Source organism: Staurois parvus, unplaced genomic scaffold, assembly GCF_062004578.1.
Source record: "Staurois parvus isolate SC_StPar_1 unplaced genomic scaffold, SC_StPar_1.0 ptg000362l, whole genome shotgun sequence".
Taxonomy (NCBI): domain Eukaryota; kingdom Metazoa; phylum Chordata; class Amphibia; order Anura; family Ranidae; genus Staurois; species Staurois parvus.
Window position 1 is genome coordinate 6,855,960 of NW_028318158.1, and position 15,387 is coordinate 6,871,346.

Consider the following 15,387-nt stretch of genomic DNA (forward strand, 5'->3'; position numbering starts at 1 on the left):
GTGAACTTGTAGCCGTGTAGTAAACAAGGTCTAGATTGTTAAACCTATTTGGAGATTATTGCTGCAGCTTAGCGACAAAGCTGATACCAGGATATGGCCCCCTGGCAGATTACACAGTACGCTAGAAGGTAATTCTGTTTAAAGGGACGGTCGTTGCCAAACTGTCAGAGCCTCCTGTCAATGCAGAGATGGGTGTAAACAACAAGGACCATTCTCCATAGATGCACTTCCCAGCTGCTAGTCTGTCAGATGATCAAACCGGCTCGGATTTATTTCCAAATATAACAGATCCAAGCAATGCCAGTTAACACAAAACATTTACACCCATTTTAAAGCTCATGTGAGGGGGAGCAGCTCAGATCTCCCCAAATAGGGGTGGGGCAGGGGTGGAGTAGTAGAAAGGGACAATAGCATTAAGCGTAGCGTACCACGGCCAATTAGAAGGTGGACAGGAGGTGACTCTAGCGCATCCACAGCTCTAGTCAATCAGGGGATAACAGGAGGAGACCTCAATACATCCAGAGCACTGACAAAAACAATTAGGGGGAGCCTAGTGATGACCCCACTACATATTCAGAGCTCAAGCCAAGGGTCCCTCTCCCATCACTCAGGAGAGCCACACTTCCATCCCTGGCCAGAATGCTCCATTTTGCTAGTCCTGGATGCTCTCCAGCACCCCCCGGGTTATTGTGAGCTGTATTGGTGAGAGGTAAATGCAGGGCCAGCACTGTCAGTTGGCACTCCTAACTAGATTGCTTGCTCTCTCCTTGTGTCCGCAGCATGAAAAACAAAAGAGGAACTTGAGCACTAGCAAGGTAGGCAGTCAGTTGAGGGTTGGGGACTGCCAGAGAGTTAGGTGGATGTGCAGTCCCTTGGGATCCTGTGACAGCTGCAGTGGAACAGCTTTTTTTTACTGCCATTACTAAATTTTTTCCCCCCAAGTACCCCTGAAAGGTCTGGCATATATTTGTCTGCTATACAAGTGAAAATGGGATCAGAAATGGGAAATGGGCGATTCTATTTTATACACATAATGCCCTTGGCAGTCAGTAATGATTTTTTCTTTAATGTGATTGGATAATTGAAGTGGTGTCTTCACCTTATCCACCAAGCTAAGTAAACCTTACCTTTTCTGAGTGAACAGACTCTAGTTTAGTAAAGCAACCCCAATCAAGAGCATCAGTGGTTCAGATCACAATCATTTTGGACCTCTTTATTATTTTTAGGAAAGTCAAGCAATAGAACACTTTACACAACTGAAATGAACACTGTGATAGATGAGAAAAGGCTGAGCCATTACTCATTCACAGTAAGTGTCTCCTCTCAAATGACAATAATCAGACTGCTCTTGAGGTAGGTTGAAAAATTCCCGACAGCGCTGTATCTGTGGTTCAGTAGCTGCTCACCAGTCAAGGTGTGAATGGTCACAGATGAATGTGGTTCGATGCAATGTGTGTGCTGCTTGCAGTTGCTTAGCCTGTCTAGTAAAGGGTAAATCTGGCATCCAGGCAGTGAGTAATCTAATCAGCATGTTAACGATTATTTTCTCAGCCCAGGCCAAGTGAAAGCTGGAGGCCTATAATCTGCCACATTCCAGGCGTTCATTGTAAGCCATCTACTGCGGCTGCTATTACACAAACACAGGGGCGGGGGGATTGGGCAGGCTGGGAATTGCTTCCAGAAAACATTCTCCATCTGGATTATAATTTATGCTGCAAGTGATTCTTATGGAACCCAGACTACAATATTCAAATCAGCCTCATGGTGACTGCAGTAAAAGGTACTGAAAATACGGTCATGTCCTACAAAGTACATGCACAAATACTGCTGTCCTACAAAGTGCATGTACAAATACTGCTGTCCTACAAAGTGCATGCACAAATACTGCTGTCCTACAAAGTGCATATACAAATACTGCTGTCCTACAAAGTGCATGCACAAATACTGCTGTCCTACAAAGTGCATGCACAAATACTGCTGTCCTACAAAGTGCATGTACAAATACTGCTGTCCTACAAAGTGCATGCACAAATACTGCTGTCCTACAAAGTGCATGTACAAATACTGCTGTCCTACAAAGTGCATGTACAAATACCGATGTCCTACAAAGTGCATGTACAAATACCGATGTCCTACAAAGTGCATGTACAAATACTGCTGTCCTACAAAGTGCATGCACAAATACTGCTGTCCTACAAAGTGCATGTACAAATACTGCTGTCCTACAAAGTGCATGTACAAATACTGCTGTCCTACAAAGTGCATGCACAAATACTGCTGTCCTACAAAGTGCATGTACAAATACTGCTGTCCTACAAAGTGCATGTACAAATACTGCTGTCCTACAAAGTGCATGCACAAATACTGCTGTCCTACAAAGTGCATGTACAAATACTGCTGTCCTACAAAGTGCATGTACAAATATTGCTGAAGTCCAAGCATGTCAATGACAACCCGAAAAAACTGCAGTATAGAGAACCCAAGAACAAACATGTAACATATTGCATCTTACTAGTCCTTCGATGTGATGGCTGAATTCTTTTTTACCTTTAAGGCTTTTTATCCTTTTCACCTGGTGATCCTATAACGCAACACTTCATGTTTTAAAGGAGCCAAGACCCACTCACTGTATCTATGAAAGAGCAGCGTCGGAACCTGAGGCAGCTCTACCTATCATGACTACAAACACCTGCCCCCTTACATCTCCATTACAAAGAGGGCAGGTAATATGAAGCCCACAGAAGATAGTAGGAAAGCTGATATTGTGTAAGAAGTCAGTTCTTTGCACAGGAAGTTACAAGGAGATTGGAATTGCTGAAACATAACTGAAAATTTACTTTTCTTAAAAAAAACAAAAACACACATCTAAGGACTGGTAAGTTGTAATATGTTACAGATCTGTTTTTGGGTTTGGATGCAAATAATAGGTTCACCTATAAAAGAAAAAATAATAAAGGCACATACTTTTGCAAGGAAAACAACAAAACAAAAAACATCCACTTATTATTTTTCCCTCATGAGTCTGCAAAGCATTGCACCTGTGATCAGAGCAATGTCAGGCTTCTGCGCTCCCTCCAGCTTTCTGCCCGTACCTGCATGCTGGCTTTCAGTTAAAAAGCTGGAGGAAGCGTCAATGGACGAGTGTGCACTTGTAGTCCACATCCACTGCACCAGATGACTTTTAGTTCTCATATGGGACTTGTTTATTCATTTACCAATTTTAAACATGGCAGAGGCTACAGGAAAGAGGAACGCACTAACATGTAACATGTTCTAAGGGTCAACTCATCTTTTAAAAGAAGTATGGGTTTGTTGTTATCCCAAAAATAAACTTACCTAGGTGGATGCAGCATCTGTCCCCCGCCAGCTCAAAGTGTGAGAATTCAGCGATCACATGACCGCTGATCCTTGAGTTCTCACAGCTGCTCTGAGCAGAGAGCAGCGACTGACAGTGGACCGGCTGAGTGATGCCAGCCGACAGTAGGCTTCAGCCTGCTGTCGGCTGAAAATGGGTTATGGTAGTGCAGAATGAACTGCACTCCTGTGCTCCACAGGTGAAGTACAGACAAAAGAGCTCTGTCTGTACTTTTCCTTTAAGCTACTTTGTAGGATGTGATTGAAAGAATGACTAAGCGTTATTAACATATAACATGGCAATATGACCCACCAAGCCACACGTGGGGTCTCACAAAGGACTGTTACCTGAGAAAAGGGAATTGATTATCCAAATCAGAGCAGAAGCTGAAGTCTATGTAAAATATGTGCTACGGATCCAGATTCTCACTGTATGCACACAAAAATAAGTACTAACAAAAAGTACCTAAAAGCATCACAAAATGCCTACAATTTGAGAACATTGCTCATTTTTGAAAAATAGTTTTCTTTTAACTTGTGTCCATAAAGTAAAAACAAAGGACCCGATGACCTCACAGGAATACGTCCATAGGTTTATGATCTCTACTGCAGCATCTATATTGTACTCGGGTCACTGTCCACTTTAGGGCACCGAGGGTCTACAGTCCACGCCATATGCAAACAGTGCCCTATTCCTAACTTATAAACCTCTGAATGCAACATGTGAAAGAAGGATTATTATAGAATGTTGCCGTGTGACTTTACTACTTGGTAAAAGATATCAGAAGATAGCAGATTAGGTGGGTATCTCAATAAAAACACCCAGCCGACACTTCAGCCGGCTATTTACACAACTCAAACAGATCACTCGGTGCACACTCACCATAGAGGAACTGGGAGCACTGGCTGTAGCCTTCCTCCATCTCTTCGCATTTATCTGCTGCGGTCTGTCTGTCACTGTACGTTGTGGCGAATACCGCGGCTCCAGACTCTACCAGAAATTTACAAACTTGTACGTTGTTACATGATGCAGCGCAGTGCAGCGGGGTCCTGAAGTGGCCAAGACATAGGTACATTACAATCATGTTCAGGTCAAGCAATGACCTGTAGTCATTATAAAGTAATTACAAAGCTCAGGAAGTAATTAAAAAGGACAATAGCGAAACATACTGTATTTTAGTAACCATATGGATGTTATTAACTTTAATGAGAATATATAATATATGAAAACCCTTTATTTTACATGCCTTTATCTATAGTTTTCTGCACATTAGGCTATCCAGCAAGAGTGGAAGTTAGGGTTGGGTTTGAGACTAATGAATAAAAGCTGATCATTGTAAGCATCCCTTATTGTTATATGCTTTAAAACTTTTTTCCCCAAAAATAAAAAAGCTTCTGTTGCACAATTTTTGTAATATTTACAAACAATTGAACTGTGCTTCTTATTATGCCCCGTACACACGATGAGAATATCAGACGAACGATCGGCCGTTTTTTTTCGCCTGCTAGTCTCACATCAAAAGGGAAAAGGTTACTAAAGATACGAAAATTCTCCTATGAATGAAAAGAAATTCGAAAGTGATGTCATGTATTGCGTTTTCTTTGTATTGTATTTTTAGACGACTACTGTACTGATTAAATAAAAATCGTGCAATCTGGTGTCGTATGAGAAAAATTTTTGCGCTTGTCCCTTCGGATATTGTCGTACGAATTGTCGTGATCGGCTCTCGAAAGCTGTGTACTAACGATCCGATTATCGGATGATCGGTCCACGTACGAAAATTTTTGTATGCTTTTCTTATAGTGTGTACAAGGCATTATTTTGTATGTTTAAAAAACAAAACCACCTGGGTGCCTAATGTTGCACACCTTTTTTTTTTTTTTAAAGATTTTATATATGAAGGATGAAGATTGCAGCCCTGAAACTATCACCTTCAGAAAAAAAAAAAAAAAAAAAAGGGCAGAAATTACATTATCGACATTCCTATCCCGGCAGGATACGTCATAAGACAACAAAAAAATAATAATAAATAACTGTAGGTGATAAAACGTGGCCTACCAGCCATCGCTGTCTGCAGCATTAACATTCACACCAAACTGTACAAGGAATTTAACGATCTCTGTGTGACCGGCGCATACTGCATTGTGAAGTGCTGTGATTCCCTCATCATTGGGCTCGCTGGGATCTTCAACCTGAAAATATAAAATGGCATACTGCCTGTAAGTCATAAGGAATAAAATCCGACACACAACTAGTCTGAAATAGGACCTGTGTTGTCCAGAGCAACCATACACACACTATAATATACACTGGGTATAGAAAAGAATCACCCCTCTTTAAAATAATCACATTTTGTTTCTTTGCAGCCTAAAATGAAGACAAACAGTTTTTGTTTTATCCAAATGTATTCACTCAGTGCGACGTATAACATTCAAGTGAAAGATATAACAGCCAACATGTCAGAAAAAAATTCAAATATTCAAAAAACAGAAATCACCGAGTTTGAAAGACTCACTCCACTTGTGTCAGTATTTTTTTGAATCACCATTTGCTTTAATTACAGCCTTTAGTATGTTGGGATATGTCTCTACTAGCTTTGCACATCAATATTTGCTCGTTCTTTGCAGAACGGCTCGAGTTTAGTTAAATTTGATGGTGACCGTTTGTGGACTGCAATCTTCAAGTCTTTCTACAGATTTTCAGTGGGGTTTAAGTCTGGGCTCTGACTAGACCATGGAAGGGCATTCACCTTATTCTCCTTCCACCACTGTGTGGTCATTTTTGCTGTGGGCTTTGGGACATTGTCATGTTGGAAAGTAAACCTTCCCATTGACAACTTTCTGGCAGAGGGCAGTAGATTTTCCTCAAGAATTTGACGGCATTTTGCCCCGTCCATTTTTCCTTCTATTCTGACAAATGCTCCAGTTCCCACTGCAGAGAACCCCCCATAACAGGATATTACCACCTCCATGCTTTACTGTAGGAATGGCATTATTAGGATGATGAGCTGTATTGGATTTCCGCCAAACATATAATTTAGTACTGAGGCCAAATAATAACATTTTATTCTCATCGGACCATAACACCCTTTTCCATGTGGCCCCAATCTTCAAGGTGTGTTTTGGCAAAACTCAGTCATTCTGCCTGGCAGTACTAGGGTCGTTGGTTCGAATCCCAGCCACGGCACCACCTGCCTGGAGTTTGCATGTTCTCCCTGTGCCTGCGTGGGTTTCCTCCGGGTACTCCGGTTTCTTCCCACATTCCAAAGACATGCTGGTAGGTGAATTGGCTCCTGTCTAAATTGTCCCTAGTATGTGTATGTATGAATGTAAGTTAGGGACCTTAGATTGTACCCCCCTTGAGGGTTAGGGACTGATGTGAATGTACAATATATGTGTAAAGCACTGCGTAAATTGACAGCGCTATATAAGTACCTGAAATAAATGACTGCATGTGACCTTTCTTGAGTGGCGACTTTTTTTCTTTCAGATTCTTTAATTTATAGAACAGCAAATTCCATCCATAAAGAATGCAGCAAGACCAACAAAAAATGTCCAGACATGAAATAAACCATGTAGCCTCTTAGCAGCTGCAGTATAGATATGATACATAATATCTGACTCTAGTAACAAAGAGTCCCCTCTTACATCAGGTTTTCAGAAACAGTAATAAGATAACTGCCCAAGGAAGCCCGCCTATAGGAAGCATAGAATGTGGGGCGTTGCTGAGTTTTTATTTCTCCCCTAGTCTAACGTGAGTTGGGAGTAGCCCAGGAAAAGAAAAAAAAAAAAAAAACCATGTAGCCACAGAGAAGAGGAGTGTCATTTTTCTTGCAACCCTCCCATACAAGCCACATTTGTGATAATGTTGTCACATGCCCACAATTACCACTCTTCATTAGAAATTCCTGCAACTGCTTCAGAGTTCCTGTAGGTCTCTTGGTAGCCTCTCTGACCAATTCCCTCCAGGCTCTTTCATCCAGTTTGGAGCAACGTCCTGATCCACAGAGGGACTGTGCTTTGAGGCATTGATAAAGCCTTTGAATTTTTTTTTTATCTATCTCCTGACTTGTGCCTGTCCACAACTTTATCCCAGAGATCCTTTGACAGTGCCTTGCCACCCATAATTGATTGTTTGCTTCAGTTGCACTATCAGGGACTGAAATGCTCCAGAAAAGCTCTTTTCATGCTGAGCTAAACAAAACTACTGCAGCTGATCCCAGTTGAAAGTCAAATGGCTCTGTGTGCCATTGAGAAGGTGATTACTGACACAAGGGGGTGATCTTTTTTTCAACTCAGTGATTCTGTTTTTAGATTTTTTTTTTTTCTGACATGTTGGCGTTTTGTTCAGCTGCATTTACTGGACTTATAACATCCAAGTGAAAGATGTAACAAAAACTTAATTACAGGCTGCAAAGCAACAAAATGTGATTTTAAGGGGGATGATTCTTTTCTATACCCACTGTATACACACACAAATACATTCTTGTAGCCCTAAGGGACTTTGAAGTCTTTTGGTGACCCAAACAAAATGGTAATTTTATTGTGAACCATGAAAGTAATTTGGACACTTATACATTTTTTTTACATTAGGAGCCTCTAAAGCATTGCACCAGCGATCAGCATACCGCGGGGGAAATCTCGGGCTCCTGTAGGCTGTCAGTGTAGATGTTTGTTCGTAACTCGTACAGGCAGGCAGCTATTGAATGACAGGAAGGATTAATTACCTAGAGAGTTGCTCAGTGCCCTGGTAGTAAATTGAGAACTACAAACCATCAGCTGCAAAGGCTGATGTTAGTTGTAGTTCTCCCATTCACAGAACTCTGAATGAATGACGTGGGCAATGGGTGGAGCCACTGCAAATGCGGGGGCAAGGCTGCATTTGTTTCTTTCCCCGGGCCACTGTCACAACGGGGACTTGGGGGGCTGGCCAATTAGTATGTGTGTAACATCTTATAGAAGGTGAACTTATCCTTTAGGGCTGGTTTACACCATAGAAATGCAGTGAAGATGCGTTCTAGATGCGTTTCCACATGCAAGTTTTTGACACGTTCTTGATGCTTTCTGGTTCAGTTTTCCCCCTCTCTTTTTCTTCAATTTAAATTAGGGACATGTGCATTCCAGAGCATTCTACTGCATTCCAGTGCAGGTCTGTACAGGAAAAATGCAGCCTGTTCTACTTCTTTTTTCTGCAACAGGAACACACAAACTGCAAGCACTGATGTGATGTGAACTATGACATTGACAACCATATAACCTACTTTCTGTGCATTTTGAATGCAGAAAAAAAAGCACACTGTAAAGCATGTAGTGTGAACTGGCCCTGAAGCTTCTAGTGGTAAGTCTGTAAATGGAAAATAATCAGCTGCAGGGAGCCAGAGGCAATGCTGCTGACTAGTCCTTTGCCCTCTGCATCTATTAGATTGTAAGTTCCCAGGATCAGGCCCTCCTATCCCTCTCCTGAACTGTATTGTTGCTGTATTGTCTCCCTTTATATTGTAAAGCGCTGAGCAAACTGTTGGCGCTATAGAAATCCTGTATAATAATAATTTTTTGCGCACAGATTTCACAGTGTAGGTCTTCTTTAAAGTTGCAATAGTTCTCAGTACACATTCACTGCAGGGAAGTAACGTAATAGCAGCAGACTATTCTAGAATGTTATGGTTATAGCTCTTCACTGCTCCCACACAGCGAGAGCTGCCGCACTGCACACTATTAACATAAACACAATAAAACTCATCGGTCAAAGTCTGAGCTAAAGACAAGCCTCATTTATTACCACAGACAAAAATGGGAACAAGGATGTTTTCCAGCTGCTATAAAAAATATATAAAAAAAGAAAAGGAAAAAAAGGTACAAAAGAGAAGATAATGAACTGCCAAGTCACCAGAGAGGGATAATTTCATAGCGAAAAGAAAAAAAAAAACAAAACAAAACATTTTTTTAGTCCCTTATCACCATCAAGGAAAGGTGTCCAATTCATTTTCAAATCACCACAGGACACCATTTGCATGGAGTTTGTATGTTCTCTCTCTGCTTGTATGTGTGTGTAGGAGAGAGATGGGACTTTAGATTGGAAGCGCCATGAGGGTAGAGACTGCATAAATTGGTGGTGCTATGAAAATACATGTAATAAATAATAACGGTTTGGTAGTTCTTGTTGTAAATTTCACTGACGAAGTGGAAGCACGATTATTAAAATAAATAAATAAATACGATGTCAGATGGGCTGTACAAGCATATTTATTGTTACTCCATGAACCTTGAAGTTAGGATCCTTCATACCTAAAGTATGAGTACATTTCTACAATGCATGTACATTTTCACGTCTTGTCTCTTTAAAAAAACAAAAAAAAAAAAACTGCATACCTGATTTGTCAGAAAACTGGTATGCTCCTAATTTCCTGTTTAGTGCAAAAAAGGTAGTGTGTTGTCAACCTAAAATCCCAACTAGCATTATCAGCCATGCCTGCCGGATTACAGAACTCCGCCTGACCCCCGCCCATCTCTGTCCAACTTTATACACATACAAGGATATTTCCCAGCAAAACAATGGTAGGGAAACAGCTCTAATGTTCTGATGATGCGCAACCAGCAAAAAGGAAATGACCCCTTGGAGCCGCTGCTACAAGAATGTTACAAGCCAGCGATGTCACAGAGAGTAATAAAAGACATTTCTTGCTACAGAAACAGGGTAAAAAGGAAAAAAATGAGAATGATGGGACCTAGGAGGGGGACAGGGAGGATTAGCATTATTGTTGAACTATATATACAGTGGGGCAAAAAAGTATTTAGTCAGCCACCAATTGTGCAAGTTCTCCCACTTAAAAAGATGAGAGAGGCCTGTAATTGGCATCATAGGTAGACCTCAACTATGAGAGACAAAATGAGAAAAAAATCCAGACAATCACATTGGCTGATTTGGAAAGAATTTATTTGCAAATTATGGTGGAAAATAAGTATTTGGTCACCTACAAACAAGCAAGATTTCTGGCTCTCACAGACCTGTACCTTCTTCTTTAAGAGGCTCCTCAGTCCTGCACTCATTACCTGTATCAATGGCACCTGTTTGAACTTGTTATCAGTATAAAAGACACCTGTCCACAACCTCAAACAGTCACACTCCAAACTCCACTATGGTGAAGACCAAAGAGCTGTCGAAGGACACCAGAAACAAAATTGTAGACCTGCACCAGGCTGGGAAGACTGAATCTGCAATAGGCAAGCAGCTTGGTGTGAACAAATCAACTGTGGGAGCAATAATTAGAAAATGGAAGACATACAAGACCACTGTTAATCTCCCTCGATCTGGGGCTCCACGCAAAATCTCACCCCGTGGGGTCAAAATGATCACAAGAACGGTGAGCAAAAAATCCCAGGACCACACGGGGGGACCAAGTGAATGACCTGCAGAGAGCTGGGACCAACGTAACAAAAGCTACCATCAGTAACACACTACGCCGCCAGGGACTCAGATCCTGCAGTGCCAGACATGCCCCCCTGCTTAAGCCAGTACATGTCCGGGCCCGTCTGAAGTTTACTAGAGAGCATTTGGATGATCCAGAAGAGGATTGGGAGAATGTCATATGGTCAGATGAAACCAAAATAGAACGGTTTGGTAGAAACACAACTCGTCGTGTTTGGAGGAGAGAGAATGCTGTGTTGCATCCAAAGAACACCATACCTACTGTGAAGCATGGGGGTGGCAACATCATGCTTTGGGGCTGTATCTCCGCAAAGGGACCAGGAAGACTGATCCATGTACAGGACAGAATGAATCGGGCCATGTATCGTGAGATTTTGAGTGTGAACCTCCTTCCATCAGCAAGGGCATTGAAGATGAAACGTGGCTGGGTCTTCCAACATGACCTTTGGAGGGAGTTGAAAGTCCGTGTTGCCCAGCGACAGCCCCAAAACATCCCTGCTCTAGAGGAGATCTGCATGGAGGAATGGGCCAACATACCAGCAACATTGTGTGCCAACCTTGTGAAGACTTACAGGAAACGTTTTGCCTCTGTCATTGCCAACAAAGGATATATAACAAAGTATTGAGATGAACTTTTGATATTGACCAAATACTTAATTTTCCACCATAATTTGCAAATACATTCTTGTGATTGTCTGGATTTTTTTTCTCATTTTGTCTCTCATAGTTGAGTTCTACCTATGATGCCAATTACTGGCCTCTCTCATCTTTTTAAGTGGGAGAACTTGCACAATTGGTGGCTCACTAAATACTTTTTTGCCCCACTGTATTTCAATGAACCAGCAAACACAAATGCTCCTGCGCTTGGGGATGGACTCGATGCAGGCTACAACCACATTAAGAATGTCCTGGAACATGCACACCTTGCTGCCCTCAACAGACCGGGGAAATCCAAATTTACTGAATGAGGAAAGAACAAAGAGAGGGCGCACAGGCCTAATGCATTACCATAAAAAATGTTTAATAAGAAATAAAGTAGGTGTTGTACTCACAAAGGACAATAAAGTCAAGGCACATCATAAAAGAACAGCTTAGTCTACACCGCGCTGAGTAACAGTCTGCAATAGGGAGTGTAGACATCCAATAGGCTGACGCGCTTTGAGGACTTGCCTCTTCCTCAGAGCCAACTCAACTTGGGCAAGTCCTCGAAACGCGTCAGCCTAATGGATGTCTGCACTCCCTATTGCGGACTGTTACTCAGCGCGGTGTTGACCCAGCTGTTCTTTTATGATGTGCCTTGACTTTATTGTCATTTGTGAGTACAACACCTACTTTATTTCTTAATAAACATTTTGTATGGTAATGCACTAGGCCTGTGTGCCCTTTGTATATATGTTCCAATCCCTCAAGAGCCACAATCCACTGTGAGTGTACCAAATGCTTTTTTGCAAACACAGACATTACTGAATAAAAGTAGCATTGCAGAACTAGGGGATGGACCCAGCAAACCCACCCATTACAGACTGCCTGTAGAACAGTACAGGGGGAGGCGGAGACAAGACCAGTCACCCAGCACAAGGAGAGAGAACAGCAGTTACTGGTCTTTATTACAGGAACCTCCTGCACAGAGAGCAAGTTTCACTCTGGATTACTGCACAGATCAGGAAGAAAGACACAAAGACCACCAAGATTCAAGTAAGAATGCACAGGACTCTTGTATTTGACAATACCTGTGTATGAACTTTAAATTTCAGTCATGCCTGTACACAGACTTTAACATAGAGAACGATGTATCCCTTTAACGCTTCCCCATGGGTGAGCAGAGTAAAAGACATACAAACAACTTACTTCATAGATTATTCTCTGCACGAGATCAAATTCTCCCTCCAGCGAGGAATCAAGCAGCAAAGCCAGCGGATTAAACCTCACTCTCATTCCATGTCCAATTCTCTCAGAGCCATTCTTTCGCAAGTTTGTCCTCTTTCCCTGGGGAGAGAAAAGGAGATATTGTACCCTAGGGTAAACGCTACACATCTCAGATAATTTATCATAGGAGCAGGACACAGAAGGTTTCTTTACCTTCATGCATAGAATGCATGAAGGTAAAAAAAAAAAAAAAAAAACCTTCAGCCTTTACAACCACTTCAATAACTCAGCCGTGGGTGGATGCCAGTTGGTTATGGAACATATTGGCTAAAAGCCCAAATTGAAGTGACAGCAATAGATATGTAGTACCAACAACATTCATTTTTTATAGTCTGAACTCTGTTTCTGCTACAGCAGCTGTGCAGAGTTTCTAAAATGGATTGTGGCACCCAAAATAAACCAGAGTTGGACCTGGTACACTCTGTAATCAGCACTCAGTAACAGAAATGGTCTAATATGCCCCTTTCCTTCACAACGAGTCTGTGATGAAGGCTGTGATGGAAGTGTGGTCACTTCTCTGATACAACAGCACGTCAGTGTGAAGGATAGATGCAGAAAAGAGTATTTTAAAAGGCATAAAATCATACCAAGCAGGGCTACAGGACTGTAAGAGGATTAAAAAAAAAAAATCTTCATTTGGGAGCTTAAGTAAAATAATCTGTGCATTAATGTGATTTTGCCTGCTGCTTCCAATAAAGCACTCCTTCTGGACTTAAACAGCTAGAATAAAAGTTTGCAGTTGCAGTGGGAAGGTGGGCGGAGCTGGGAACTTAAAATCCAGGGAATGCAAAGGGATCACAGAAAATACAATTACACCAGCAGAGCTTACTGCCAGCAAAATAACTCACAACATATTGATTAGTAGATCTAGATAAAGGCAGATGAAGTTAAATGCCAAAATGCAAACTTTTTCTGTTAATGCCCAACTCTTGGTTTAAATAAGCTAAGAACACTCCAGGTGCATCAAAACACAAGAAATTCAACATCTTATAGTTTGTTTTTTTTTCTTAAGTAGCCACACTTTGATTAGAAAAGTCTGGTCCCTGCCAGTATGATGGGCCCTTCTCTGTGGGAAAGCAGCAATCTCTCTGCAGAGGTTCGATATACCACCTGCTGATACAGAGCAAAAACACCCCAATGAGCAGGAAGGGCATGTGTTTTGCCAATTGCAGAGCTATAGGACCAAACACCAAGGTTAGGAACAGGGGATAAAGCTAAAATTAACCTAATTACAAGAAAAAACAAGGTGACTACATTCAATGACCACCTCCTAAAAATACCAGTTGCCTGGCTGTCTTTGGCCTAATTACATTTTGAGTAACTGAACTGGAAAAAGGCATGCAGATCGAAAGGGTCAGAGACAAGCACACATATGAAGCCAAAAGGGGGAGATTTACTAAAACTGGTTTACTCAGAATCTGGTATAGCTGTGCATGGTAGCCAATCAGCTTCTAACCTCAGCTTGTTCTATTAAGCTTTGGCAATAAAACCTGGAAGCCGATTGGCTTCTATGCAGAAGTGCACCTAATTTTGCACTTCTCCGGTTTTAGTAAATAAACCCCAAAGTGTCAGCCTTACAGCCCAGCAACCAGCAGTTTTATAGAGAGACATTAGTAATGGCATTCATATTTCTCCAATAACAGACTTCCGTCAAGTTTTACAAAAAAAAAGTCAAATTTACATAAAATTTCAGATGTCCATAATTCTGGATCTGCTGATCATCTCTTTCACTAACTACATTTTTCACCATATGCTCAAACTAAATTCCCTAGGTTTGTTGCAGGTCTACTTTGACAGACGATTTCAGTTTCATTGCCTGAATGATGCAATGAGCTGATGTCCATTCTGGACAAAGTGACTGTGCCTCCTGATATGCACACTGTCCAGTAAAGTGTACTCATCAATCCATGCTAGGTTACCTCTAAGAGCCCGAACTTCTTTATGCTAACTGAACAAGGCTTTGTAATCCGGCCTTAAGAGCCAATTGCCGGCACAAACCCAGTCAACACAGGTGGGGTGGTGGCATGTACCCAGCAGCGGCGGACTGACCATTTGAGCACTCGGGCACTGCCCGAGGGCCCTGGGTCAGTAGGGGGACCCATGAGATGCCCCAGGTACCTTTCATTGGCTTTTTCATAGGCTTTTTTGGGTGTGGGCGAGGACACAGGGGCCCCATGATCCCCTATTGCCTGGGGGTCCCATGACTTGTCAGTCCACCCCTGGTACCCAGGTAATGCTGTAGCTTACTCAGGGTGGATTCTTCCATCTGTGAATGAGGATCATGGAGTATACCTTGCTGTAAAGGTGAGCTATCAGGGAACATACTGTATCATGGAATGGGCAGGTGACAGTCTCAGTTTAAACTTTTGGCAGCTAAATAAAACATAAAAAGGAAACATCAATTTTGGATGTGCTGACCCTTAGCCCTGGATCAAACTGATGCGGTGCGGAATTTGCAGCGTTTTCTGTGCGAATTCCGCACCGCATCAGAATCACACCCCGTTCAAGCAAACCGATGCGGGTGTGTATGTTAATGGCACCCTGAAAGCGGTCCACAAAACGCAGTGCGATCTGCAGAATCGGATTGCATTGGTGTGAATACCCATGCGATTGGATTCTAGTGCGGACCCAAAAAAGGGTCCTGCACTTTTTTGATGCGGGTGTGGTGCAATTAGAGGCAT

General features: G+C 42.0%; 1 protein-coding gene across 3 annotated transcripts in view; it reads right to left on the reverse strand.

Annotated features, from left to right (window-relative positions):
• TP53BP2 (tumor protein p53 binding protein 2) overlaps positions 1 to 15,387 on the reverse strand; it is a 96,424-nt gene that overhangs the window by 6,060 nt on the left and 74,977 nt on the right. For 2 of the 3 annotated variants that reach the window (XM_089685065.1, XM_089685064.1), the window contains 3 exons: positions 12,629 to 12,766; positions 5,414 to 5,547; positions 4,238 to 4,404 (listed from right to left, as the gene is read on the reverse strand). In XM_089685065.1, the coding sequence (XP_089541191.1) occupies positions 4,238 to 4,404; positions 5,414 to 5,547; positions 12,629 to 12,766 (439 nt within the window). Of the gene's footprint in view, positions 1 to 4,237; positions 4,405 to 5,413; positions 5,548 to 7,967; positions 8,506 to 12,628; positions 12,767 to 15,387 lie in introns of those variants that run through there. The other variant, XM_089685066.1, reaches the window with a different exon arrangement.